At 38.7% G+C, this 26,694-nt stretch overlaps 1 protein-coding gene across 28 annotated transcripts in view; it reads right to left on the bottom strand.

Moving 5' to 3' along the window:
• Nucleotides 1-26,694, bottom strand: part of MAPK10 (mitogen-activated protein kinase 10) — a 313,508-nt gene that overhangs the window by 124,922 nt on the left and 161,892 nt on the right. For all 28 annotated transcript variants that reach the window (XR_013961554.1, XR_013961555.1, XM_080686674.1 and 25 more), the window contains one exon: nucleotides 17,433-17,602. Coding sequence is in view for 26 of the 28 variants with exons in the window: in XM_080686674.1 (XP_080542800.1) it covers nucleotides 17,433-17,602 (170 nt within the window). In the remaining 2 variants the exon portion in view is untranslated. The remainder of the gene's footprint in view (nucleotides 1-17,432; nucleotides 17,603-26,694) is intronic.

The raw sequence follows: 26,694 nt of genomic DNA, 5'->3' as shown, positions 1-26,694 counted from the left end.
TCCAGGCTGGCACAGTGCAAGTTCTTCCCTCCACGCTTTTATCCCCTTTTGCTGTTTGGAAAAGATGAATATGGCAGTTGCTGCATCAGTCTGGCTCCTCAGATCACTGAATAGAGCAGCCACCTTCCCCTTGTCCACTTACTTATCCCACCTCCACCTGATAAGAAACAAACATCCATTGTATTTGAACCTCTATCATGTTTTTAATCACCAGAATTATCCTAACTAATGTATATGAATTAAAGGATGCAAAAGAGTTAGCCCGAGAAAAACAATGGCATTTATGTGTGTATATGTCCATCTTTCAACTAGATAAATGGCAGGATCTTTGACCCTGTCTGCTCAGTTTCATACCCTCTGAAAGAGCACAGAGTCTAACAAATACTCATTGAATGAAAAGGAACTAATGAGCTTCCTCAGGGATGAGATTACATTTTTTACTTTGTAGTTTTCCTTTATTTCAGGTTTATAAACAATGACTCTAGACAACCACTGTCATTTGCATGTTCTTCATTTTATTAAATCCAGTCATTCTCCTCCTAATCCAGCAATGCTTCTCCTGTGTACAGCGCTGATGAATATATCCCCAATATTTAGCTGTTTCAGTGCCATTGGTTTCCGATTTTCTAATCTCATGACCCTAATACATTCTGTGTGGATGCCATTAATATTCATTTATAGTGGCTATGTTATCTCTTACATTCAGACACAATAATATGGAAGAATATTTTTTTCAGTAAATTTGTATCAAGTCCTTGGATTGTACTTTTCAATGATTCTTTTAGAACTTGTCATTTTTCTGTGCTGTTAATATTATCAGATCAAATTTAAGTTAGTATAGCATTTAAAAAATAATTTAAAAAGTCAATAATGGTATTAGTAGCTCATTCTTTAACTAAAGGCATAATTATTATAGAAAGTTAAATTACTCTAATTATTGCATTAAAATAGTTGAATTTGTTTCTATTTCATAGTTTGTTCTATTTTCTATTTTAAGTATTTTTATCATTTGCTATAGTACTCCTGAAATTAGGGGTCATATAGTGTAGTTAATAAATAGGATATATTTGTGTGTGTGTGTGTGTGTATAATAATGTGTGTGTATATACATATATATACACACATATATATTAATATACTGTATATGTATATATATATATATGTGTGTGTGTATATATATATATATATATATATATGTACAGATATACACATCATAATATTGGCAGATTTAATATAGAACAATTTAACATTTAAGGTTTCCATCAAGACTTTTGAAGTCTTGAGACTATGAGGATGGATGTCAGGATCTTTGTCCCAAGAAGATCATTATCTAGCAGCAGACAGTGCTAAAAGATGTAGTAGTAGATGTTATGTCCATACAGATGAGATAGCAATTACTTTTGTTAAGCAGTAGGAAAAGTAAGTTGAGGCTTCACAGATGTGGTGACCCTAAAGAAAATGATATTATAATACCTATGTCCAATGCCGGGTGGGTACTAGAAATATCAGAGGGAACACTTTGTAAAGTATATGGTTGTCTAACCACTATGCTGTACATCTGAAACTCATACAAAATAATATTGAGTATAAACTGTAATTTACATGGTTCAGTGGTTGAGCATCGACCTATAAACCTAGAGGTCACTGTTCAATTCCCATTCAAGGCTCATGCTTGGGTTGCAGGCTCAGTTCCCAGTGTGGGGTGTGCAGGATGCAGCTAATCAATGGTTCTCTCTCCCCACTCCCTGTCTGAAATCATATATATATATATATATATATATATATACACACACATATATATTGAATATGACATATCTGTGGAGCAATCTGAAGGATAAAATGTACAGAAATGAGTATATGGACTTAGAAGTAAGGTGCAAGCTTCCAGTTATAACATATGTAATGCACAACATGGTGACTCTAGTTCATAATACTAGATTGCATATTTGAATGTTTCTATCAGAGATGAACTTAAAAGTTCTCATCACAAGAAAAAAAAAGTTTTTTAACTATGTATGGTGATAGATGTTAACTAGACTTATTGTGGTGATCATTTCACAGTATATAAAAATATAGAATCATTATGATGCATACCTGAAACTAATATAATGTTATATGTCAATTATATCTCAATAAAAATGTATATTTGCAGTATATCATTGAATTATATGTGTACATCAATAAAAAATAAGATGTAGCCAGAAGGACATAGATGTGGGAGACATTAGGCACTGTATAGTGAAAGGAGAGGAAAAGTCAAAGGAGGCAGAACATTTATAAAATACAAGTATTTGAAGAGTAGAGAAAGGTGACCAATAAAAGACAGATAATGTTTGGTCATAGAAGTAGGAGGGAACCAGGACACAGCAGTTGGTTTCGACCCAGACTAACATCACTACCACTCAGGCACAAACCAATAACATTCATGACACTTGCCCTAGATTCATTCCATTGTTCCCAAATTTCTCACAATTCGATCCAGTTCTACAGTGCTTTTAGGCACTTGATTCTATTTCTCATTTAGAATCTCCCTCTCGTTAGGATTTAGAATTAGTACCTGCCCTTCTGTCTCCTTTTGCTCTGGCTCCTGATTCCAATCTTATCTTCAGGGGCTTCGTATTAGATTATTTTACTGTCTTTCTGCACAATAAACCACAAAAACAGCTCTCATCTAGCCAGTCCTTTAGAAACTGGCCATGACCCAGGTCAACTAACACTAATGAAAACTAACATCTATTGACTATTTACTAAAGCCAGGCACTGAATTAATTAATTTAGTTTGCTTTAAAAACAACCCTATCCATACATATTTTTACTAGCTTGATCTTCAGAAGAAGTTACTGAGGACTCCAGCCAGGCAGTCTGGCTCCAGAGTCTGCATTCTTAACCACTGTGTGATGGTGCCCTTCACGGGCCAGTCAGTTCATCCAATTTCAAACTGAAAAAAAATTTGAACATTCCCAGCTTTAATATCAAGGGAAGACAGACATTCAAGAAAAATTCAATAAACACTTAACATTCCCAAACATTCCAGAGAAGTAAAAAATGAGGGCTGAAAGATAAGCCAGCGGATGAACAATTTAGGGGGTCATTGGCGGCCCTCTCCATAGCATCCTATGCTATCAGAGGGGTAATGGTAATACGATTGGGACTGTCTGTGAAATGAGAATTTAAATAATATGTGGAGGCATTAAACACAGACTTCTCTATCCAGAAGTTTAATGATGAAGAAAGAGTGTCAGAGAGGCGGTTTGAGGAATAGGCACATTCTAAATAACATCTTTTACATAAGAATTTGGTGGGAGTTCTTCAACATAAGCAGAGGGGAAGACACTCTGGGGAAGAAGAGACAGTTGGTGCAAAATACTGTACAGAACAACTGACAGGCTCCAGGGGACAGGGATGGAATCAAGAACACAGGTGGGTGGCCGGCCTCGGGGAGCTCCTCATGGAGGAACCAGTTGGGTAAAGAAGACTATAAATGACAGGCAGGAGGTGGAAGGGGAAATTTGAGAGCTCACATGCCTGAGGCCATCTGTTTTCTCTAGGAAGTACGAGGCAAGGCCTTCTGCAAAGAACAGGGATGGTGAAGTGAAATTGGGAGCTTGCAATGGAAGTTGTAACAGCCACCATGGGAAATGGGACAGGAAGCTGATGAGACACATCAGTAAATGGATTGCTAAGCAGCGACAAGGGCCCAGCTGAAGATGCAGCTCATAAACTTATAATGAAGGAAATCAGCATGATGATGTGATTTCTCCAGCTGGGCTCAGCCTTCCAGCGGAGGCGTAGAAAACAGTCAGTCAGGCTGATTCGAAATGAGGGTTTGGAAAGCAGGGGGCTGCAGACGCCAAAGAGGTAAAAAAAAAAAAATAGAGAGCATGTGAGACTGTCTTTGTAATCACTTTCATGGTTCCAGGTTAAATAGGGGAAATGTTGATCCAGCAGGAGAATGAGAGGCTCAGAGAACAGGGAGGCCTTGAAACAATCATGCCCTGAAGAGATACAGGAGAGAAAGGATGTGGGAAAGGGACCATGTGAAAGGGACAAAAAGTTGGCTTATAATTTTCCTCTGCTTCCTGATTCTTTCCATTTTCTTAGGTGCCTTAAACCTCCATGCCAGCTAATTAGCATCCTAAACTTACTGGATTGTCTCTATACTAGTTATTCTCCAAGTTTTGTTTTTGCTAGTTAAATTGAGTCTCTCTCATTGGCCACCTGAAGTTAAATTTCATTCATGATCAGCCACTAGTCCCTCTAGTGTGGATGTGTGAATCAGGAAAAGGCAGCTACTATGGGTAAGGGGACCCCAGGGCACATTGCTGGGCGGGTGAAGGTCAGGTGGAGTCCAGACCCCACAGGCCCCTCACCACCTGCCCTTGTGCAGGGCACACATTCCCCAACCATATTTCCCAGTTGTGGAGGAACCCAAAAGAAAAAAAATTTTCAAAATATATTTGGTGCTGTAACTCCCTGGATTAGGAGTAAAAATCTTCATTTTCATGAATAAACATATTAAAATCTTCTGTGGAAACATCCTATATAATAAAAGGATAATATGCAAATTGTCCCCTCGGGAGTTCAACCGACCAGGAGTTCGACTACTCGCTATGACGTGTGCTGACCACCAGGGGGCGGCATGGAACAAAGGAAGGCCCTGGCTGGTAGCCGGGGGAAGACCCCTATCAGCCCTGGTCACCGGCCAAGCCTAGGGAACCTACCCGTGTTCGAATTCCGGGCCTCTAGTTTTTAATAATAAAAAATAAAGGTGAATATAAATGAAAAGGAGCATAGCTAAGAGAATTCTAAAGGATATATCTCTGAATCAGAGAAATACTGTGTCAAATAAAGTGGCTAAGTACCCTCTCTGATGGTGATTTAGGACCCCCCCCCACCCCCATCATACAGAGAAGTTGAAAATGCAGTGCTTCAGTGCTGGATTCATAACTTTGGACATGCAAAGTGATAGGACTCTCACCTGAACTTCCAAACCAAAAGATGTCTTCCTTTGTCCTCAGCTCTCACATTTAAATTCATGATTAGCAAGACAGATAGCTCAGACTCTATAAACAGAATATGATGTCGGAATGGGCCAGAAGCATGACTCTACAGACAGAGGGGCCAAGTGCCTTCCTTCTGAGCTTCATAAAACTCTCCTCCAACCTTGCTTTTTTTAGTTACAATATTTATAACACCTACCTGCTTTCTCCTTTTGTTTTATGGGTGTTTTGTTTTTTAAGCCACCTTATCTACAGATAGAATGGACAGGTCTCTTTGAGCAGTAAATGAGAATTGTTTCTGGAATCTGAGGAACAGGAATTGCCATCTGTTATTCAGCATAATTTAACTTAATTGAAGACATTGCTTCCTTCCTGTGAGAAATGTTGGCTTTTACAAGATGTACTAAATAGTGCAAAATTAAGTCTTTAGTTATTTATATTTGGGTTATAGGTTATTTTTAAAAAATATAACCATAGATACACTTTAATCTTAGCAATTAAGAATTATGCATCTGGCAAAATGGTACATGGACCATAAAATAATCTTGTCTTTGCAAATAAAAATATATTTTCATGCCCTAGAAGACAGGTCCTAAAAGAAATGTCTCACTTAACCATTTAATCTTTGGGATTGAAGTAGGAACTGAAAAATAAATAATGTGTTCCTAATTATTTCTCCTGGTAAAGACATTAGATTTTATATCAATAAATGATTTATAGACAAGGCTCAATCATCTGTAAGTGAATAATTATCTACAGAAACTTAAAGGACAATTTTCCCCTCTGCCAAAAAAAAAAATGTTTCTGGGCTACAAACTCTTACTGCCAATTTTTACTACATGGATGTAAATTAATTATATTAATTATAAATTTACTGAAGAATGACAGAACTCAGAATAGATGTCCATAATAACTTCCAAAATCAAATGTAATTTTGAGGATTATGCAATCCAACCTCTTCAGCATCAGCTGTTACAATGACAATTACATATTTATAAATATGAACACATACATACTTTATGGTTAACATACAGAAATAAGGATTTTATGTAATTTTGCTTTTTCCAATAAGCATAGTGCCATCAAACTTCTACCCATGGTTTCTCAAAGCACCACATTTTCTTTGAAGGAAAATAAATGATATTTATGTCTTACTCATTGATCAAAAAATATGGTAAATAAATATTTGGGGCTGAAGCTATGCAAAGGAGCCAAGAAGAATAGCAAAATGTGCAAGAAGAATACAGTGTCTTACTCTAGTCTATTTCACCGAACATTACCACCTCAAACCTCCTTTGAATACAAAAGACAGTATTTGAAACTCAATGCTCATTATCTCAGGAAGGTTGCAATTAAGTGTCTAAATTGTAATATTAATGGAAAATAAAGGGATACAAAATGTGCTGATATTCCAGATGTGGGTCAGAGAGTAATAATTTCCCCTGGTCAGGGGCTAAATGGAAATGTGTGATTAAAGATGTATGCATCATTTAGCACAATGGCTCATTAGGAACTCTAACAAAAGAGTGTGCCTTAGGCTCTTGAGTGATGTTTCCAGAAACAAAATAGAATCATCATTCTAGACCCACTGATCAAGTCTCTTTTGTGTTACCCAGGACAGCTGGGGCTTTGAGAAACTTCTGGATGATTTTACCCATCTTTCTTCATACCATCAGCTTCACAACCATAAAACATTTCCATCCAAATTTTGTGCTTAAAGATGGTTAGCTGGGTCTGTTTAGCCATGTTGCAAATTTAAAAACTAATGTTTAAAACTTAATGTTGTAATAAATCTTGGTTAACTGAAGCTCAGATTGAAAGATAGGAATGAAAAGGTTAAGATGCTTCTTTGCCCAGAGTCACTTATGGAATATTAGTAAGGTCATTTTTTAAATCCCATGTTCTCAAACAATAACATTCATGTAATATGCCCAATCTGGTCATTAAGCTGCTGTTAAAATCAAGCACCTTCCTGGGTGGTATACAGGGTGGGGCAAAAGTAGGTTTATAGCTGTTTGTATGGAAAATAATACAATAAATAAATAACAATACAAGAATAAAGTGTGTTTTGTGTATTCACAACTGTAAACCTACCTTTGCCACACCCTGTATGTTAACATTTTTCAGTTTTCCATTGTTAGAAAAGAACAACATTAAGTCACCTTCTTTGAACCTACTAACAGTCATGATAGTATCAGATTTATAAGGCAATGTCATGTATGTAGTTTATTTTAGACTTTTTGAGTTCTGTGAGATATTGATGTTATCTGCATTTTACAGATGAGTAAACTGAGGTTCTGAGAGATTGAAAGTTAAATACTACCACTTATAAAGCACGAGGCCAGTTGAGTTATTTTAAGGTATAAGTATATTTATAACTATAATGGCTGAAAATGATAATATAAGGCATTTTAAAGTATCTATTATTAAATAAATGATCTTTATATGTGCAAATATTTTATAAAATTCAGAGAATTTACTTAATTTCCTTCCTAGTTATAATCATCAATAAATAAACATTGAATACCTTTCATAATGTTCTTTAACATGGCCAAGTTTCAGTCTCTTTTGCTCTAGTATATATATATGTATGTGTGTGTGTGTATATATATACATATATATATATATATACATATATATATACATATATATATATGTGTGTATATATATATATATATATATATATATATACACACACACTAGAGGCCCAGTGCACAGATTCATGCACTGGTGGGGTCCCTTGGTCTGGCCGTGCCCTCACACAATCATCTGGGACCCCTCAGGAGATGCGGACTGCCAATTTCGGCCCAATCCCCACAGGCCAGGCTGAGAGAATCTCACCAGTGTACGAATCCATGCAGCAGGTCTCTAGTATGCATGTAAGATCTTTGGTTAATCTCTTTCCACTCTCCCTCCTTCCCTGACCCCTCTGAGATTCATCAGTGTGTTCCATGTTTTCAAGCCTGTGCATTGAGCATCTGCCCCCTGGTGGTCAGTGAGCATCATAGCTACTGGTTGAATGGTTTGTTGCTTAGGTTTTTATATATATAGATATACAGATGTCCCCTAATCTTTGCCATTCATTTTGTAAATGTGTGCTATTAGTTCAAGGGTGATTAAATCAGAATATATATGGAGTAGCTCAAATTTTTCATCACTAAGATGAGAAAAGCTGCTAAAAGCATCAGTGAGTCTATAGTGTTTGTTTTTTGTTTGTTTTTTAAATAAAATGAGCGCATTAAGAAGGAGGAACTTTCAACAAACCATTTTCTTTTCCAATGCACATGAGGCTAATATTCATTATTTGAAAAATAGTCCTCAAATAGTGCTTGCTCTACTAATGTTACTTGATTTGGCATTATTACCAGTAATTTTTTTGAGCATGTGAACAATTTGGGATTTTTTTTTGGTTTGGCTTTTGGTTCTGTTACTTTGTTATATTTAGTTTGTGTTTTGAGGAGAGTTCTGGCCTACCCAAGGTAATTCTACCTATTACTACTAAGTTGGAAAGCAAAACGCAAATTGTGTTCCACAATTAAAATAACGAAAACATAACAAACCACAAAGAAAACCCCTTTTCCTTCTATACCCCTTTTATCACAGGCATGGGGGTCTTAGCTCCTCAGTCAATAACTGAGACTCCTATCATGTTATCAGTACCCCTCAAGAGACTCTACCCTAATGGACATGGCAACCACCACTCCCCCAAATCCCTTACATGTTAAGTGTACACTAAGTCACATCTATTTCTTTTCATCACTTTAAATTCTATTTGGGAGTAAACAAGGCTTAAACTATATGTATCTGTATATATGTACCAAGATAATATAGCTGTGGTATCAGATGCTGGTCCAAAGAAGGGCCCACTGGATAAAATGCTAAAAAACAAAAACCTTTGTTTCCTGTACCACATGTTACTTATGGAATGTTTTCTGCCCCTGCCTTCCTTCAGTGTAGAACATACACACACACACACACACACACACACACGACAAAATTACAAAAATTCTAGACTTCCTTTCAGTCTATCTAACCCTTAACTTCACCAGGCTACAGGGATATTTCTAGACAGGTTCTCTACACACACCACTTCCATTAATCAAAGGCAGATGGTGAAGTAAGAATATGTGAACACTCAAGGTTTGGCTGAGCATGCCTGGCAATTTAAATCTTAGATTATCTGCATAGGATCTTATTGCTATAGACTAGCTATTTTCAACCTTTTTAAAAAATATATATTTTATCGTTTTTTTAATAGAGAGGAAGGGAGAGTTAGAAACATCGATGGGAGAGAAACATCGATCAGCTGCTTCCTGCACACCCCCTACTGGGGATGTGCCCGCAACCAAGGTACATGCCCTTGACCAGAATCGAATCTGGGACCCTTCAGTCCGCAGGCCAAAGCTTTATCCACTGAGCCAAACCGGTTAGGGCTCAACCTTTTTTTATCTCATGGCACACATAAACTAGTTACTAAAATTCTGTGGCACACCAATTTTGATTCATTCACACCAAACAGGTGTTTTATTGGCTGTTGTCATTTTTTTTTTACTTGACAATATAAGAGAAAAGAGATTAGCACTCTTGACTAAATAGTCAGGTACTGCATGTTTTAAAAATTCTTGTGGCAGACAGGTTGAGAATCACTGCTATAAACCACTAACTAAAGGACATTCAGAAAAAAAATAATCATTCATTTTTTGTGAAAAAAAATGATATATACTAGTATCCTATAGTCATAAAATATATATATGGTATATAGCATATATATTCAATTAAGATACACTAATCCACTAGATTAGTATGTATATATTTTACATATGTATATATTATATATATTATAAATTGGTAATATATTCATTATGTATATTGGTATACACGTATGGCTATATATCTAATTTAAGATAAACTAGTCCACTGGAGAATGTTTTATAACAACAATTATTTCAACTTTGATTAAATGCCATCTTCTAGCATTAATTGGAATTTTAGAAAAGTTTAGCTAAGATGTTAAAGTGTATCATCTTAATTCTAAATACTTAATTTTATTTATTTATTTTAATATATTTTATTGATTTTTTTTACAGAGAGGAAGGGAGAGGGATAGAGAGTTAGAAACATCATTGAGAGAGACACATCGATCAGCTGCCTCTTGCATACCTCCTTCTGGGGATGTGCCCGCAACCAAGGTACATGCCCTTGACGGAATCGAACCTGGGACCTTTCAGTGTGCAGGCTGACACTCACCAAACCAGTTAGGGCTAAATACTTAATTTTCTAGGCACAGATTTTTTTTTTACAATAAGCCACTGTTATGCTTTTGTCAGTATTAAGCTTACATCTTTGATATAAATATCCTGTAAAATATCACTTTGCAAAATTGGATGAGGACTGTTTATAAGATGATTACATGTAGAGGACAAAGAAAACAAGCTAAAGAAGGAAAGAATATGGTTTTCTATTCTGTCATTTAAAACTATGCAATTAGCTCTTTCAGTTAATGAGCAGTCCAAACTTGGTAAGCCTTCTCTGCTGAACTTGGTTGTTGACTTTCACTACCTCTTTCACTGTCAGTTTTAATTATCTTTGGAGAAAGAAATAAGACAATAGAAAATGTTCTTGGCTTAGCAAGCAATAAAAGGATGGAGTGAGAAAAGACAATGTTGATTTATCCCTATGTTCTTTTATTTTTTTTGTTCTGGAGCTAGAAACAATGCTAATGAGATCCTCTTCTGATGTTTGGAAAAATGTTCTGAGATGTTGCCTGGTCAGAGTGGCTCAGTGGTTGAGTATCGACCCATGAACCAGGAGATCATGGTTTGATTCCTGGTCAGGGTACATGCTCAGGTTGCAGGTTCGATTCCCAGTAGGAGACGAGCAGGAGGCAGCTAATCAATGATTCTCTCTCATCACTGATGTTTTTATCTGTCTTTCCCTCACCCTTACTCTCTGAAAATTAATAAAAATATATTTTTTAAATGTTCTATTCATCTGGCTCCCAACCACTGTTGTTAAATAACTCATAGATTGCAATCCCCCACCAAGGAAGCTATGGAGAACTTCTCTGCTCACACAGAGCAGCAGAATACAAGCATCTTGTTTTATTGTGCTTCACTTCATTGTGCTTTGCAGAAACGGCGTTTTTTACAAATTGAAGGTTTGTGTAAACCTATTTCAAACAAGTATATTGGTACCATTTTTCCAATAGCATTTACTCACTTCATGTCTCTGTGCCACATTTTGGTAATTCTCACAATATTTCAAACTTTGCACTACTATTATATTTATTATGCTGATCTGTGATCAGTGATCTTTGATATTACTACTATAATTGTTTTGGGGGGCCATGAACTGTGCATATAAGACAGCAAACATTAATAAATATTGTGTGTGTTGACTGCTCCACTGACCAGCCATTCCGCCATCTCTCTTCCTCTCCTCAGGCTTCTCTATTTCCCGAGACACAACAATATTGAAATTATGCCAAATAATAATCCTATAATGGCTTCTAAGTATTCAAGTGAAAGTGAGAGTCACATATTTCCCACTTTAATGCAAAAGCTAAAAATGATTAAGCTTAGTTTGGAAGGCATGTCTGGGAATGGAAATGTGCCTGGTGTGAGGGAGGTGGATGAACTCATTGTTAACAAAAACACAGAGCAAAAATTAAATTAAAGGCAGGTTGAAAAAGAGGACAAATTAACATGAGAATCCTATATAATAAAAGGCCAGAGACTATAAACATAATGACTGGAACGACTGCTCGACCAGTCGCCATGAGGTTCATTGACCACCTCTCAGCCCCTCCCCTCCCCCACCTCCTCACCCCCTTACCCCCACCCACAGGCGAACGGGGAACCACAGGGAAGTGGGTGGCTGGTGGTGGGGTGGGACTGGGGACTGGCAAGTGGGCAAAATGGCTGACCTCTTGGTCCCTCCGCCCTGGCCCACAGGCTCCGATGGATCAGCGATGGTGAACAGGGGAACCGGGATGGGTGGCGGGAGAACCAGGCTGGCTATCAGGCCTTTGGGATCCCCAGCTCATCCCCTGCTGCTCGGGGGCTCAGGCCGTGGGAAAGCAGGCGCCGGCAACTTCACCTCCATGTGCGCACTGGGCCGGCCCCTGATGGAATGCACTGCCTGCTCAGGACCGCTCACAGGGGCACCGCCATTGCCGCCACTGCTGCTGCTGCCGCTGCTGCTGGGGTTTGCAGCACTGACGGAAGGGCTGCAGGGCCCTCCCGCAATCTACCCACCCTGGCGGCAGGATTAATGTTAGGCCTCTGAACTGGCAAACAGGCAGAAGATGGCCCTGATCGCAGGCTAGGCCTAGGGACCCTACCTGCACTATTTCGTGCGCTGGGCCTCTAGTAGATCTATAAGAAAAATGGTACATAACTGACCTAACTTTAGTTTTGATAACTAAACAAAAATATCTCAGTGACAGATTGAAGAGGGACAAGGAAGAAGAAAGAAACATGCTGGATGAGTGGTGAATTAAAAGATAGGAAGAGAAGTATGCTATTTCTTTTCTTCCCCTTCATCTGGGTCTTTCCTAGTTTTATGTCCCTCAGCTATAGACAAAAAGACCAATAATAATCTCAGAAAACTACAAGGCTAACATTTTGAAATTCAGGTGTCCCTTTACTGATAAATTTGTCGGCAAGTTTTTGTAAAGCTGGGTTAACAATTTTACTCAAGGACATTTACTTATTGAAATATATTTTTATTACTATGCCAGAGACCTAGGATGATTCCCACCTATACAAGGAGAGAAATCCAAAATGTCCTATAAAACATACCACAAAAATTTTAATGGTAGATTTTCAAATCTTTCTGGGAAAATCTGTTAACTTTTTGAGCAAAATTTCTGCTTTGGACCTATTTTTGAATCATTAAAAGACCATCAGCTTCCTTTCACTGGCAGTCCTCATTCTCTGTGGGAGTTTTAATTAAAGAAAAATGAAATAATCCCAGTAACTATTTGAGCATCTTCACTGAGAACCTTAAGAAAACTTTCTGATACTCTGCAGTTTTGAAAAAGGCAGCCAGTAACACTGTTTTCTCCTCCTCCCATCTCCCCTCCTTTATAAGAACTTTTGGTCTTATTATATTTTCTATTTCATTTTGAAAGTCTTTCATGAATGCAATGATCTCCTAAATGGGGATTCCACTCTCCAAGTGGTACGCAAACAATCCAGTAGGATGCAAATTTAAATGTAAACATATATTGTAATCTAGAAAATAAATTAAACCTTACTCTATTTAATATACACGTTAACACTAGTCCCTCCTATGCACACTTTATCCTGCTGGCAGGGGTCACTTATTATCCAGAGTTAAACATGTGACTTGAAAAGAAAGCAGGAACTTCCTAGACAGGGGAGGGTTGACAGAGGCACCCTGAAACATTTAAAACCTTTAAAAACGTTATAGTTCATTTTGCCTGCTTGTAATAGTAAAATATTTACTATACCATGTATTGCTGCCTCAACAAATCACCACAAACTTAGATGCTGAAACAATGCAAATTTATAGTCTTATAATTCTGTTCTGTAGATAAGAAGTCCTCCCTTGGTCTCACTAGGCGAACATCAAGGTGCCAGCAGCTGAGTGCCATGCTGAAGGTGTTAGAGAAGAATTTGTCTCCTTGTTCATTCCGGTTCGTTGGCAGATTATAAGGCCTGTGGCTGTATGACTGAGGCCTCCATTTTCTTGCTGATTGTCAGCTGAGGGCCATTCCAGCTTCTAAAAGCCACCCCGTTTCTTGGCTCATGACCGTTTTCCCCCATCTCCAAAGCCAGCAACAATAAGGGAAGTCTCTCATATTTAGAATCTCTCTCTCCTTCCCATGGGGTCTCTCTGACCCACTCTTCAGCCTTACGTTCCCACTTTCAAGGACTCACATGATTAGATTGGTCTTACCTGCATATTCTAGGATAACCTCCCCATTGTGAGACCCTTAATCTTAATCACATCTGCTAAGGTTACATACTGTTTTGCCACGTAAGATAACATATTCAAGGGTTCTGGAGATTAGGGTCAAGGCACCCTAATCTTTGGGCAACCATTATTTTGCCTACTAAATAATGAAATTGTTTTGTGTCATACTTGCACCATAAACAAAAAAAACAAACAAATAAATAAATTTGCTTTACCTGTATAAATATCTTCAAAATGAAAGATTTGTTCCACTGTTAAAATCTTAAAAAATTCCATCTTTCAAATTCCAAAACAACTACTGATTAGCATTATAAAAGACTGAAATTTACTGGGCAAATTTCCATAAAAAACTTGGTATGTTTGATAAATGAGGTTTAAATGGAGTAAAGGGGTTAGTAAGTGCACCAACCTGCACTTCTACCATTTGAATTAACTAAGCATTCAGAGTAAACTTAAAACCAGTTGTCAAAATGAAGTGAACCTTTAAAACACGTTCACACAAATACCTGTACATGGATGTTTAAAACACCTTTATCTATAACTAGAGGCCCGGTGCACGAAATTCGTGCACAGGGTGGGGGGTGTCCCTCAGCCCAGCCTGCACCGTCTCCAATCTGGGACTCCTCGAGGGATGTCTGACTGCCCATTGAGGCCCTCTCACAATCCAGGACTGGTGGCTCCCAACTGCTTGCCTGCCTGCCTTCCTGATTGCCCCTAACCACTTCTGCCTGCCAGCCTGATCACCCCCTAACCACTCCCTTGACAGCCTGATTGATGCCTAACTGCAACCCTGCCAGTCTGATTGCCCCTAACTGCCCTCCCTTGCAGGCCTGGTCACCCCCAACTTCCCTCCCCTGCAGGCCTGGTCACCCCCAACTGCCCTCCCCTGCAGGCCTGAGTCCCTCCCAATGGCCCTTCCCTGCAGGCCTGGTCACCCCCAACTGCCCTCCCCTGCAGGCTTGATTGCCCCCAATTGCCCTCCCTTGCAGGCCTGGTCCCTCCCAACTGCCCTCCCCTGCTGGCCTGATTACCCACAACTACCCTCCCTTGCAGGCCTGATCCCTCCCAACTGCCCTCCTCTGCTGGCCATCTTGTGGTGGCTATCTTGTGTCCACATGGGAGCAGCCATCTTTGACCACATGGGGGCAGCCATCTTGTGTGTTGGAGTGACAGTCAATTTGCATAGTACTCTTTTATTAGATAGGATTAGATAGGATAGAGGCCTGATGCACAGGTGGGGACTGGCTGGTTTGCCCTGAAGGATATCCCGGATCAGGGTGGGGATTCCCTTGGGGTGTGGGGCAGCCTGGGCAAGGGACCTGTGGTGGTTTGCAGGCCAGCTACGCCCCCCCAGCAACCCAAGGGGAGGCCCTGGTATCTGGGATTTATTTATCTTCTATAATTAAAACTTTGTAGCCTTGAGTGCAGGCCAGGGCAGGCCAGGAAGTTTGGCTTCCTCCATCACCGGGGAAACCCAAGCCTCCTGCTTGCTCCGTGCCCGCAGCCATCTTGGTTGGGTTAATTTGCATACTCGCTCCTGATTGGCTGGTGGGCTTGGCTTGTAGGCATAGCGGAGGTATGGTCAATTTGCATACTACACTTTTATTAGATAGGATTGTCAAAAACTTGGAAGCAACCAAGATAGTCTAAGGTAGGTGAATGGATAAATAAACTGTGGAACACCTAGACAATGGAATATTAGTTTTAAAAAGAAATAAGCTATCAAACCATGAAAAGACATGGAGGAATGCTAAGTGCATATTACTAAGTGAAAGAAACCAATATGAAAAGGTTACATGCTGTTTGAGTCCATCTAAAATCATTCTGGAAAAGGCAAAACTAGGAAACAGTAAAAAGATCAATGGTTGCCAGAGGCTGGGAGTGATGGAGGCACACAGAGGATTTTTGGGACAGTAGAAATACTTTGTAGACCATAACAATGAACACATGTCATTTTAAGTTTGTTCAAATCCATAGAATATACAGCAGCAAGAGTGAATCCTAATGTAAACTATGGGCTTTGGTGATTATGATCTGTCAAGGTAGATTTATCAATTACAATAAATGTACTGCTCTGGTGGGGATGTTGATAATGCAGGAATCCATGCAGGGAAAATCTCTGCGCCTTCCTCTCTATTTGCTGTGAACCTAAAACTGCTCAAAAAGTCTTTATCTCATCTGGTAAAAGTGTGTATAATTTTTTAAAATTTATTTTTATTGTTGAAGGTATTACAGATGTCCCCTTTGTATGTTTTTCCCCATTGGCCCCATCCACCCCTCACCTTCCCCATCCCAGGCCTTCACCACACTATTGTCTGTGTCCATGGGCTATGCATATATGCATATAAGTTCCCCCATTAGTCACTCCCCACCGCCCCATTCCCCTGTTTTTAAATGAACATCACTAATATAGCAATAAGTTATATAACAAATAAAAATACTGACATAAATAAATAACTTTTATAAATATAAATATATGTATTTATAATACATGCCCCAAATTTTCACTTATAAGTACAAGCTATCAGATTGAAAATTATTATACTAATAAGTTCATACTAAATATTTCATACTAAACATTTAATTGCTACACTAGTTAGAACTATCTAAAAAAAATAGTTATCAATCAGATAACAGGTAAATTAGATCATGATTTGTCATCATTTCAGTTGGCCACTGGAAAATGTCTAAAAGAATGGTTACCAAGGATCACAGAATCTTTCCATTTGGGAAACATTCAGCAAATTTTTAAAAAATACAGCTTTTTAAATAGGTAACAACTTTAAACATTGAACTTTAAAACTCACAGAGACATTTGAGATATCATTTATACTTCTTTGGAATGTAGGGAATTTTATTTGCTAGTTATCTTAGCACATATCCCCTCATTTCTTGATGTGAAAACAAATAAAATTTATGTGCACTTATAACAGCTACTAAAACCTCTGGTTCTCTGGGTTGTTGTTTTTTAATGGCTATAGTGTAATAAATATTTTTTGAAACCACAAAAAGTAGTCACAAGTAAAGTTGTAAATACTGTTAGCAAATGGATAATGAATTACAAATAATGCTTATAGTTTTATTTTTCTTCAGTAGCATGTATTTTCCCTCCCAGTCATGCAGTTTATTTATAGATATTTTTGTTTGTGTTTGTATGCACGCACGTGTGTGTGTGTGTGTGTGTGTGTGTGTGTGTGTGTGTGTAGTTGACAAAGGGTATTCCCTTTAAAAATATAAGATAAGCCCTAGCTGGTGTAGCTCAGTTAGGTTGGAGTGTCCTCCCATACACAGAAGGGTCATGGGTTCAATTCCCTCTCAGGGCATATGCCCAGGTTGCAGGTTTGATCCTCTGTCCAGGTGCATATGAGAGGTAATTCTCATTCTCTCCCCACACTGCCTCCCTCTCCCTACCTCTTTCTCTAAAATCAATAAAAATATATCCTCAGGTGTGGAATATATATATTTATATTTATATTCCATTCCACTTACCAAACTATTCCCTGAGCCCCAGAGCCAATCGGCTTTAGATTCTGGTAGCGCTTGAGAACTGTGAAGGTTGAGTCTCCTACTTCCACGCTGTAGAACTGGTTGTCAACTTTGCTTTTGCTCATGTTGTAATGTTTGGCAATATATGACACATCCACTTGTTTGTCAAATCCCTGTGGAAAAAACAACAAAAACATGAGACAAGTGAATTATAACTCAACACCAAGAAGATAAGCAATCCAATTAAAAAATGGGCAAATGACCTGAATAGACACTTCTCTAAAGGGGATATACATAAGGCCAATAGACATATGAGAAAATGGTCAACATCACTAATTATCAGAGAAATGCAAATTAAAACCATGAGATATCACCTCACACCTGTTAGAACTGCTACCATCAATACTAGTAAACCAACTAATGACAAGTGCTAGCAAGGATGCTGAGAAAAGAGAACCTTTTTGCAGTGTTGGTAGGAATACAGACTAGTGCAACCACTGTGAAAAATAATATGGAGTTTCCTCAAAAGATTAAAAATGGAACTGCCTGTTGACCCAGTGATACCACCTCTGGGAATATATTCTAAGAATTTTGAAACACCGATTCAAAAGAATATATGCAACCCTATGTTCATAGCAGTGTTATTTACAATAGCCAAAATCTGGAAACAGTCCAAGTGCCCATCAGCAGAAGAGTGGATAAAATAGCTGTAGTACATTTACACAATGGAATACTACGTGGCCAAAAAAAAAAAAAAAAAAAAAGGAAATCTTACCTTTTGTGGCAGCATGAATGGACCTGAAGTTTATTATGCTAAGCAAAATAAGCCAGTCAGAGCAAGATATATTCCATATCATTTCACTTATATGTGAACAAAATAAACTGACAAACAAAATAGAACCAGAGGCATGGAAACATAAAACATACTAACAGCTGTCTGAGGGGAGAGAGGAGGGGAGGACTGGATGAAAGAAGGTGAAGAGATTAGCCAAAGAATTCATATGCCTGACACACATAGACAACAGTGTGGTGATGGCCAGAGGGAAGGGGTGCTGGGTGGAGGTGGGCAAGGCAGAGGAGATAAGGACATCTGTAATAGTCTCAACAATAAAAATAAAAAGAAGTGCAAATGCTCACTCCAACCCCACATCAATTGAATCAGTAATTCTTTGGGATGGGACCAACATTCTGTTTTATTAAGTCCTCTAAGTAATCTGATGCATGTTGAGAGCCACTCACAGAAGGTTTTTCCCCTGAAGATTGTAAAATAGATCATACGGCTCTGCCTGAGATACTTAGAAAGAAAAACTCTCATTATGCAGCAGAAAAAATATTTCTGCATTTGCCTCAGGGAACAGACTTTGTGTCTCTGTGTTCTGCCAGATTCCAATACTGATGGCACACAAACTGGAAACCGGCGTCCTAGTTAGGACAAGGAATACCCCACACCTCATTGCTGTAATAGGATGGACCACTATGTCCTAGCAATTATTCACACTCCTGAGAAATCCCCTTGGTTTTTCCCAGTGCATAGGTACAATAGGACTTCTCATTTAATAGAGAAACTATATATAGACTTGGTGGCAGTTAAAACAATCATAGATCTTATACCAGTAGCAAAACTTTTAACAACGAGAGACTTCCCAGTCAAAAAGACACATAAAAGCTATTCAAATGAAATACTTAATACCCTAGCATATTTTCTACAATAACAATTACTCAGTGATCTTTTATCTCCATTTCAGAGCACATAATTTCTCAAAATAAGGTTGAAAATCATCATTACAGTAATTGTGAATTCACACACACATTTACCTTTCAAGTATCCTCTTTATATTTAATTTTGAATTAAACTTTAAATAAAATCTAAAGGTTAGATTTTTTTGAAAGTAATAATTCTCAAATAATTGGGAAAAGGCTATTTTATTATTAGTAGTAAGACACAGGGATAACAGCATTAGAAATTTTCTTGGATGGCAATGTGTTGTGTTGAAGAACTTCCCCCAGATCTCGTCTGTGCCCTAAGCTTACAAATCCAAATTGAGTTTTAAAAAGGACAGACCATATTTAACACAGTATATTGTATCCCCAATTTCCATACAGTCTTGTTTGTCATGACTGTAAAGTTCAAACAAACTTTTCCCTAAGTGCCTATTAAAAAATACCATTTAGAACACTATAGGAAAATACTGTCAATACTGAAAAAAATTTCTCCAGTTACATGTTTTAGAATATTCTTAGCTTAGGTCACATAACTTATTATTTGAACTGAGAAAAACAAAGAGAGCTGATTATTAGAAAGAGAAAAACAAAAAAATTCATATGGAGAAGACCAATAGTTTAAGGAAACCGTTGAGCCCCACTAAAAAGAGTTGATTCAGTGGAACTATGGTAGCACTAAGAATTTGTATTTCTAAAAAGCTCCACACTTCCAGAACTTATATTTTATTTTATTTAAATTTTATTTTTCAACTACAGTTTACATTCAAAATTATTTAGTATTAGTTTCAGAAGTGTTCCCCTGATATTTCTGGTACCCATCTGGCACCATGCAGAGTTATTACAATATTATTGATGATATGCTATAATTTACATCCCCATGACTATTTTGTTACTACCAATTTATACTTCTTAACCCCTTCACCTGTTTCACCCAGTCCCCTAACCTGCTTCCCCTCTGGTGACCATCAATCTCAGAACAACTATTTTAGAAAACAGGGGAAGTAGGAGATGTCACCATTTAAAGAGGGCTATTTGGAGAGGCAAAAACTGGAAGCAATGCAGGTCAAATCAGGAAAACAAAGGATGCAAAACTTAAAAATGATGCCAGGGTGACTCTCCTTGATATCAGCACCTGTTTATCAGGCCCAGATGTCATATTCCCAGGGATGTGTTTTCCTATCTCATAGGTGCAATAGAGTGCTTGATCAATGTTCTCACAATTAGCTCATGAAAATAAATATTCCATAATATCTTTATATTCTTTATATTAAATTTATACTAAAATGCTTGGGGAAAATGTCTGAAATTCAAGATTTTCATAAATTCTCATCAAAATAGAAAATCTCTTTCCAGAGAAGAAATTAATAGGTTGATTGAGTTAATGACAGCCAGGCCAGTGTGGCTCAGTTGGTTGGGCATCATCCATGCACCAAAAGGTTACTGGTTCCATTCCCAGTCAAGGCACATGCCCTGGTTGCAGATTTGATCCCCAGTAGGAGGTGTGCAGGAGGCAGCTGATCAATGTTCCTCTCTCACATCGAGGTTTCTCTGTCTTCCTCTCCCTCCCTCTCTCTCTAAATATATTTTTTAAAAGAAAGGAAAGAAGGAAGAAAGGAGGGAGGGAGGAAGGGAGGAAAGAAGAGGGAGGGAGGGAGGGAGGGAGGGAGGGAGGGAGGGAGGGAGGGAGGGAGGAAGGAAGGAAGGAAGGAAGGAAGGAAGGAAGAAAGGAAGGAAGGAAGGAAGGAAGGAAGGAAGGAAGGAAGGAAGGAAATTAATTACAAAAAACGAATATTATATATAAAAATTATAAATCAACACAATGGTAAATTTTGAAGATCATTATGGTTCAAAATAACTACAGGTTTAGAATAGTCTATTCTATTGATCAAATTATTTTTAAAAATAATTCCTCCACTGAATATTAATCTTATATTTAAATCTCAACAATTATTTCTTTTTTTAATAAAAGATTTTATTTTTTAATTAAATTTATCTGAGTGACATTGGTCAATGTGAACATATAAGTTTCAGGTGTGGGTTTCTATGTTATAAGATCTGTATATTACACCATGTACCCACCACCCAAAGTCAAATCTTTCAATAATTATTTCTATGTGAATATAATAGAATTTAATTGAATTTTCTTTTGCAAAACTTCAAGGCAAATTTCTCCTCATCTCCCATCTGCCAAAAATTTTAAAGCTAGATTAAAAGAAGGCTTTCTTGCCACTGGCCATTTGGTAGGCAGAGAGGAAATCTGTTCTAAATATAATCTGTTCTGTGAAAAGACTGCACTTTATGTAGGCTTGTAAGAAAGGGCCTTGTGCAATGAATCTCCATCATCAATTCAGTTGCTGGCCTATAGGTATGGAGTTTTGCAAAGAAAAGTGCCTCATATGACTGATCTTATCCTGCAGGTGTCCAAAGCCTTGATTGCATTTTTCTCAAATTGAATAACCTACATTCCACAAGCACTCCCTCCCCATTTTCATGGGTGTATGACTGTGCTATGTTACTGCTAGTTTTTGAGCAGAAAATATTGAGGTTTAAGAATTTTTAGAGGTTAAGCTTCCTTAGTTTCTTTTTAATGATATGCCTGGATTACTTCTGCACTTAATAGCTCTGAAACCTTGAACAAGTCATTTTATGCTTTCATTCATTTATTATTTATATTCCTTGTGGTTCTGAAAAGGATTTGTGCCATTCACCATAAAAGATATAGGAACACTAAAACCATTAAATCCAGTTTTAAAAACAAATGTCAAATAAAGCAGAGCCTGGGAAATGACAGTTTTACCCAAAGTCTTAAGTTATGGATATGTACTGCCTTAAGCACAAAACTTAGTGTCATGCTTCCAGAAAGCCAAAGGAAAAATAATGGAAACACAACAAAACCACAATGAGTGGCAAGTTTTGATTCATTGATCTCATATATTCATCAAAGAAGTTCATAGGAAAAGGTAAAATTTCTCTAGCACTTACCTACAGTAGAATATATTCAATAGTTCTTTCTATAATAAACCTGGAATCAAACAATGGGCAGTAGATACAATATTTTTTAGTCAAAGGATACAGAAATATGTTTCATATTGATACCGTTATAATAACCTGGTTATTATTTAACAGGAAAGGAGCCAAGGGAAGACTAGATAATATAGGCAGGCCATTTATACAGCTTTGCCAAAAAGCTGCATTTAACACTCTCCAAGTCTGTTCCCCGCTGATCAATGCGGGGAGGGACTGGACAAAGACTGTTTAGACTCAAGCCCAGTAAAGGTCTGAGCGATGTGGAAAGGTGCCTACCTGTCTGCCAGTCACACCGGGGAACAAGTCAGTGGCCAGGATAGGCATGACCACTGCAAGTTCACAAAACCTGAATATTTAAATTTCCAAACAACGTAAGTTTGCCCTTCTTTCTTCTCTCTCTGACACACTGGGTTCCTGGCTCTCCTGTGGCAGGGGGATGTGCTCCCCTGTGTCCACATGGCCCACAGCCCTGTTGGACTCCACACATGGACTAATGAACTTTAATTAACTTCAATGCTAAACCACACGTGGCTGCAACATGGAACAGCAGCTCTGGACACTGGCCTTGCTTCTGGCTCTGCTGGAATGCTAGCTGCACCTTTTCCAGGACTGGCTTAAGGGGCAGGGGACTTTGGAACCTGAGAAATGTAATTACACACAAATAAAGCCTTCTTCCACATCCCATCCTCCCATGCGAATCTTAGAAAATTGATTTTCTGAAGTTATCGTAAGAACCTCACTCCCACCAGCACCTGGGGAGTTTGATTCTCTGGTAAATAAGACTCATGAAATTGAATTCCTGATAATGAGGCACAAAGTGAGAGATTTTACTCAACCACTGCACTGCACAAGCTGCAGGCCCATGCAGGTCCCTCAGAAAAGCAGTCATCCCTGGTACTGGCACAAGAACAGACATATAGACCAATGGAATAGAATAGAGAACCCAGAAATCGACCCAAACCACTATGCTCAATTAATATTCGACAAAGGAGACATGAACATAAAATGGAGTCAAGACATCACTTCAATAAATGGTGTTGGGAAAATTGGACAGATACATGCAAAAAAATGAAACTAGACCACCAACTTACACCATACACAAAAATAAACTCAAAATGGATAAAGGACTTAAACATAAGACGAGAAACCATAAAAATACTAGAAGAATCCACAGGCAGCAAAATCTCAAGACATATGCCAAAGCAATTTCTTCACTGATACTGCTCCTAGGGCAATGAAAACTAAAGAGAAAATAAACAAATGGGACTACATCAAAATAAACAGCTTCTGCACAGCAAAAGAAACCATCAACAAAACAACAAGAAAGCCCACTGCATGGGAGAACATATTTGCCAATGTTATCACCGATAAGGGTTTAATCTCCAACATTTACAGGGAATTCATACAATTTAACAAAAGGAAGATAAGCAACCCAATCAAAAAATGGACCTAAATAGATACTTTTCGAAAGAAGACAAAAGGAAGGCCAAGAGACATGAAAACATGCTCAAAGTCACTAATTATCTGAGAGATGCAAATCAAAACAACAATGAGGTACCATCTCACACCTGTCAGAATGGCTATCATCAACAAAGCAACAAATGACAAGTGCTGACGAGGATGCAGAGAAAAAGGAACCCTCCTGCTGGTGGGAATGCAGACTGGTGCAGCCACTGTGGAGAACAGTATGGAGTTTCCTCAAAAAACTAAAAATGGAACTCCCATTTGACCCAGTGATCCCACTTCTAGGAATATATACCAAGAAAATAGAAACACCAATCAGAAAGGATATATGCATCCCTATGTTCATAGGAGCACAATTCACCATTGCTAAGATTTGGAAACTGCCTAAGTGCCCATCAGCAGATGAGTGGATTAGAAAACGGTGGTACCTCTACACAAAGGAATACTATGCTGTGGTAAAAAAGGAGTTCTTACCATTTGCAACAACATGGATAGAACTGGAGAGCATAATGCTAAGTGAAATAAGCCAGTCAGAGGAAGAGAAATATCACATGATCGCACTCATTTATGGAATATAATGAACAACATAAACTGATGAACAAAAGCAGATCCAGAGACAGAGAAGCATCGATCAGACCGTCAAACCTCAGAGGGAAGGCAGGGGAGGGTGGGGGTAAGGGGGAGAGATCAATCAAAGGACTTGTATACATACATATAAGCCTATGCAATGGATACAGACAACAGCGGGGTGAGGGCATGAGTGGGGGGAGAGCAATGGGGGGATAAGGACACATATGTAATACCTTAATCAATAAAGAAATTTTTAAAGAAAGAAAGAAAAGCAGTCATCTAGCATATACCCTGAAAGGATCCTCCTCGGCCCTTGATGAATGATCATAGTACAATGCTATTAGAGAGCTAACCCCTGTGGGGAGCAGCTCTTTAATAGTGGGAGTTTTCTTCTGAACCAGAGTTTCTCATTGGGATTAAAGACCCTAGCCACACTTACAGTTACAGGTTCCACATTAGTCAGGCTGCTTTCTGAGGGGTGCCCATAGCTACTAAGCAATATATCCATGAGTCATATGAGTCATATGAATCAAGGGAAGAAAGAAAGGTGAACTAGTATTAATTGCTTACTTACTAAAGGTGAACTATGTATTGTTATATACTACTAGAGGCCTGGTGCACAAATTCATGCACTCGGTGGGGGTCTGGTCAGCCCACCCCGATCGGGGCTGATAGGGCCAGGCAGGCTTGGGGGAGGGGACATGGGAGGTTGGCTGGCCAGCCCCACCCCCTGGTCGAATTCCTGGTCAAACTCCCAGTCAAGGGGACAATTTGCATATTAGCCTTTTATTATATAGGATATTTAACACTAATAACAGCTGAGAAATGAGCTGTTAATTGGCTCAGAGTCTTAGAACTACTACTTAGTGGTCCCAATTAATATGTAATGAAGTCATCCTATCATCCAACTCCAAGACATGTGCTTTTTGTTTGTTTGTTTATTTTTTGTTAATCCTCTCCAGAGGAATTTTTATTCCTCATTGAGTTTTAGAGAGAGTGGAAGGGAGGGTGAGAGACACAGGGAGAGAAACATCGATGTGAGAGATGTTTGCCTCCCACACATGCCCCAACCTCAATACATGCCCTTGACCAGAATCAAACCCACACCTTTCAGTCCAAAGGCCAATGCTCTAACCACTGAGCCTGACTAGGGCAATGTGCTCTTTTTTTACAAAACCACTCATTTGTTCACCTAAAATAATTTAAAACAGTGATGTGGGTGTCTTATAATAAGGCTAGCTATGGGAATACGGCTTAGGAAATCAAAAGAAAGGATAAATAGCATGTCCTCTTTTAACAACTAGAGGCCCGATGCATGAAAATTCATGCACTGGAGGGGGGGTCCCTCAGCCCAGCCTGCCCCCTTTCACAGTCCGGGAGCCCTCAGGGGTGGGAGGCAACCTGGCAATTGGGGAAGGCGATGCCCCCATCACACTTCTGCTGCTGCCACTGCTGGCAGCACAAGCCTTGGCCAGCCCTGGTTACCTGAGCCTCAGGCGGGCCCTGGGTGGCTGGGCAGCTGACATCCAAGGCTTGCCTGCACCTTGAGCTGACCCTGGGCAGCTGGGCAGCTGACATCAGAAGCTTGCCTGTGCCTCGGGCCAGCCCTGGGTGGCTGGGGGGCTGAGGGGACTGGGGGACTCTAGAGGCAGGCGTGCAGAGCAGCCAGACCTGCCTGGGGATGGGCCTGGCCATGCCGCGCCTGCTGCCCCATTGGGGCTGAGGGGACTGGGCGCCACAATCTTTGAGGGTGTGGCAGTCAATTAGCATATTCCCTCCTTAGTGGCTGTGGGCACTACCATCTTTGTGAGGGTGTGATGGTCAATTAGCATATTCCCTCTATATTAGATAGGATTGTCTCAAAATAGAGTTTGAATTTAAGTGAACATTTCACAATTCAGGATTGAAGTAGACAATTGTGTGTTGGTAATGGAAAACTGGATTTTTAGAACAGAATATAAATTTAAAGGGCCTAATTTCATCTATTTGTTAAATATTTATTGAACACTTACTGTAAGGCAGGCACTATTAAAGGTGTTATGATATTATATTGATCTATCTCAATAGGTTAGCCAAAATGAATTAGCTGCAAAATGCATTTCCAGAAAATTAACTCATCAGTCTGTTTGATATACTTTTAGTATTGTCTTTGGATAGTGAAAAGTATCTGCCGAAAGTGATGATTCTGCTTTTGGCACAAATGATACTGAGCTAGTCATTTTCATAGTTATGACTAGCATATTGAGTCGCTTCATGATGCCACTAAAAGATTGTTATATACAGTCAGCAGAAACAATGCCTGCTATTCTGTTTGTTATGTCTTCTAAGACATGATTTAACTATAAAAAAAAATCAACATGCTCAGTCTTGGCTATCACATGTATCAAAAAAAAGGTGCTATACCAAAAACCAGTAAGAACTCAAATAACATAGAAGAAAAATTTTGACAATAAGAACTCCTCAATGAGGCAACTATTTTTTG

The sequence above is a fragment of the Plecotus auritus genome, assembly GCF_963455305.1.
Source record: "Plecotus auritus genome assembly, chromosome: 1".
NCBI classification, from domain to species: Eukaryota; Metazoa; Chordata; class Mammalia; order Chiroptera; family Vespertilionidae; genus Plecotus; species Plecotus auritus.
This window is presented reverse-complemented; position numbering and strand designations above follow the sequence as displayed.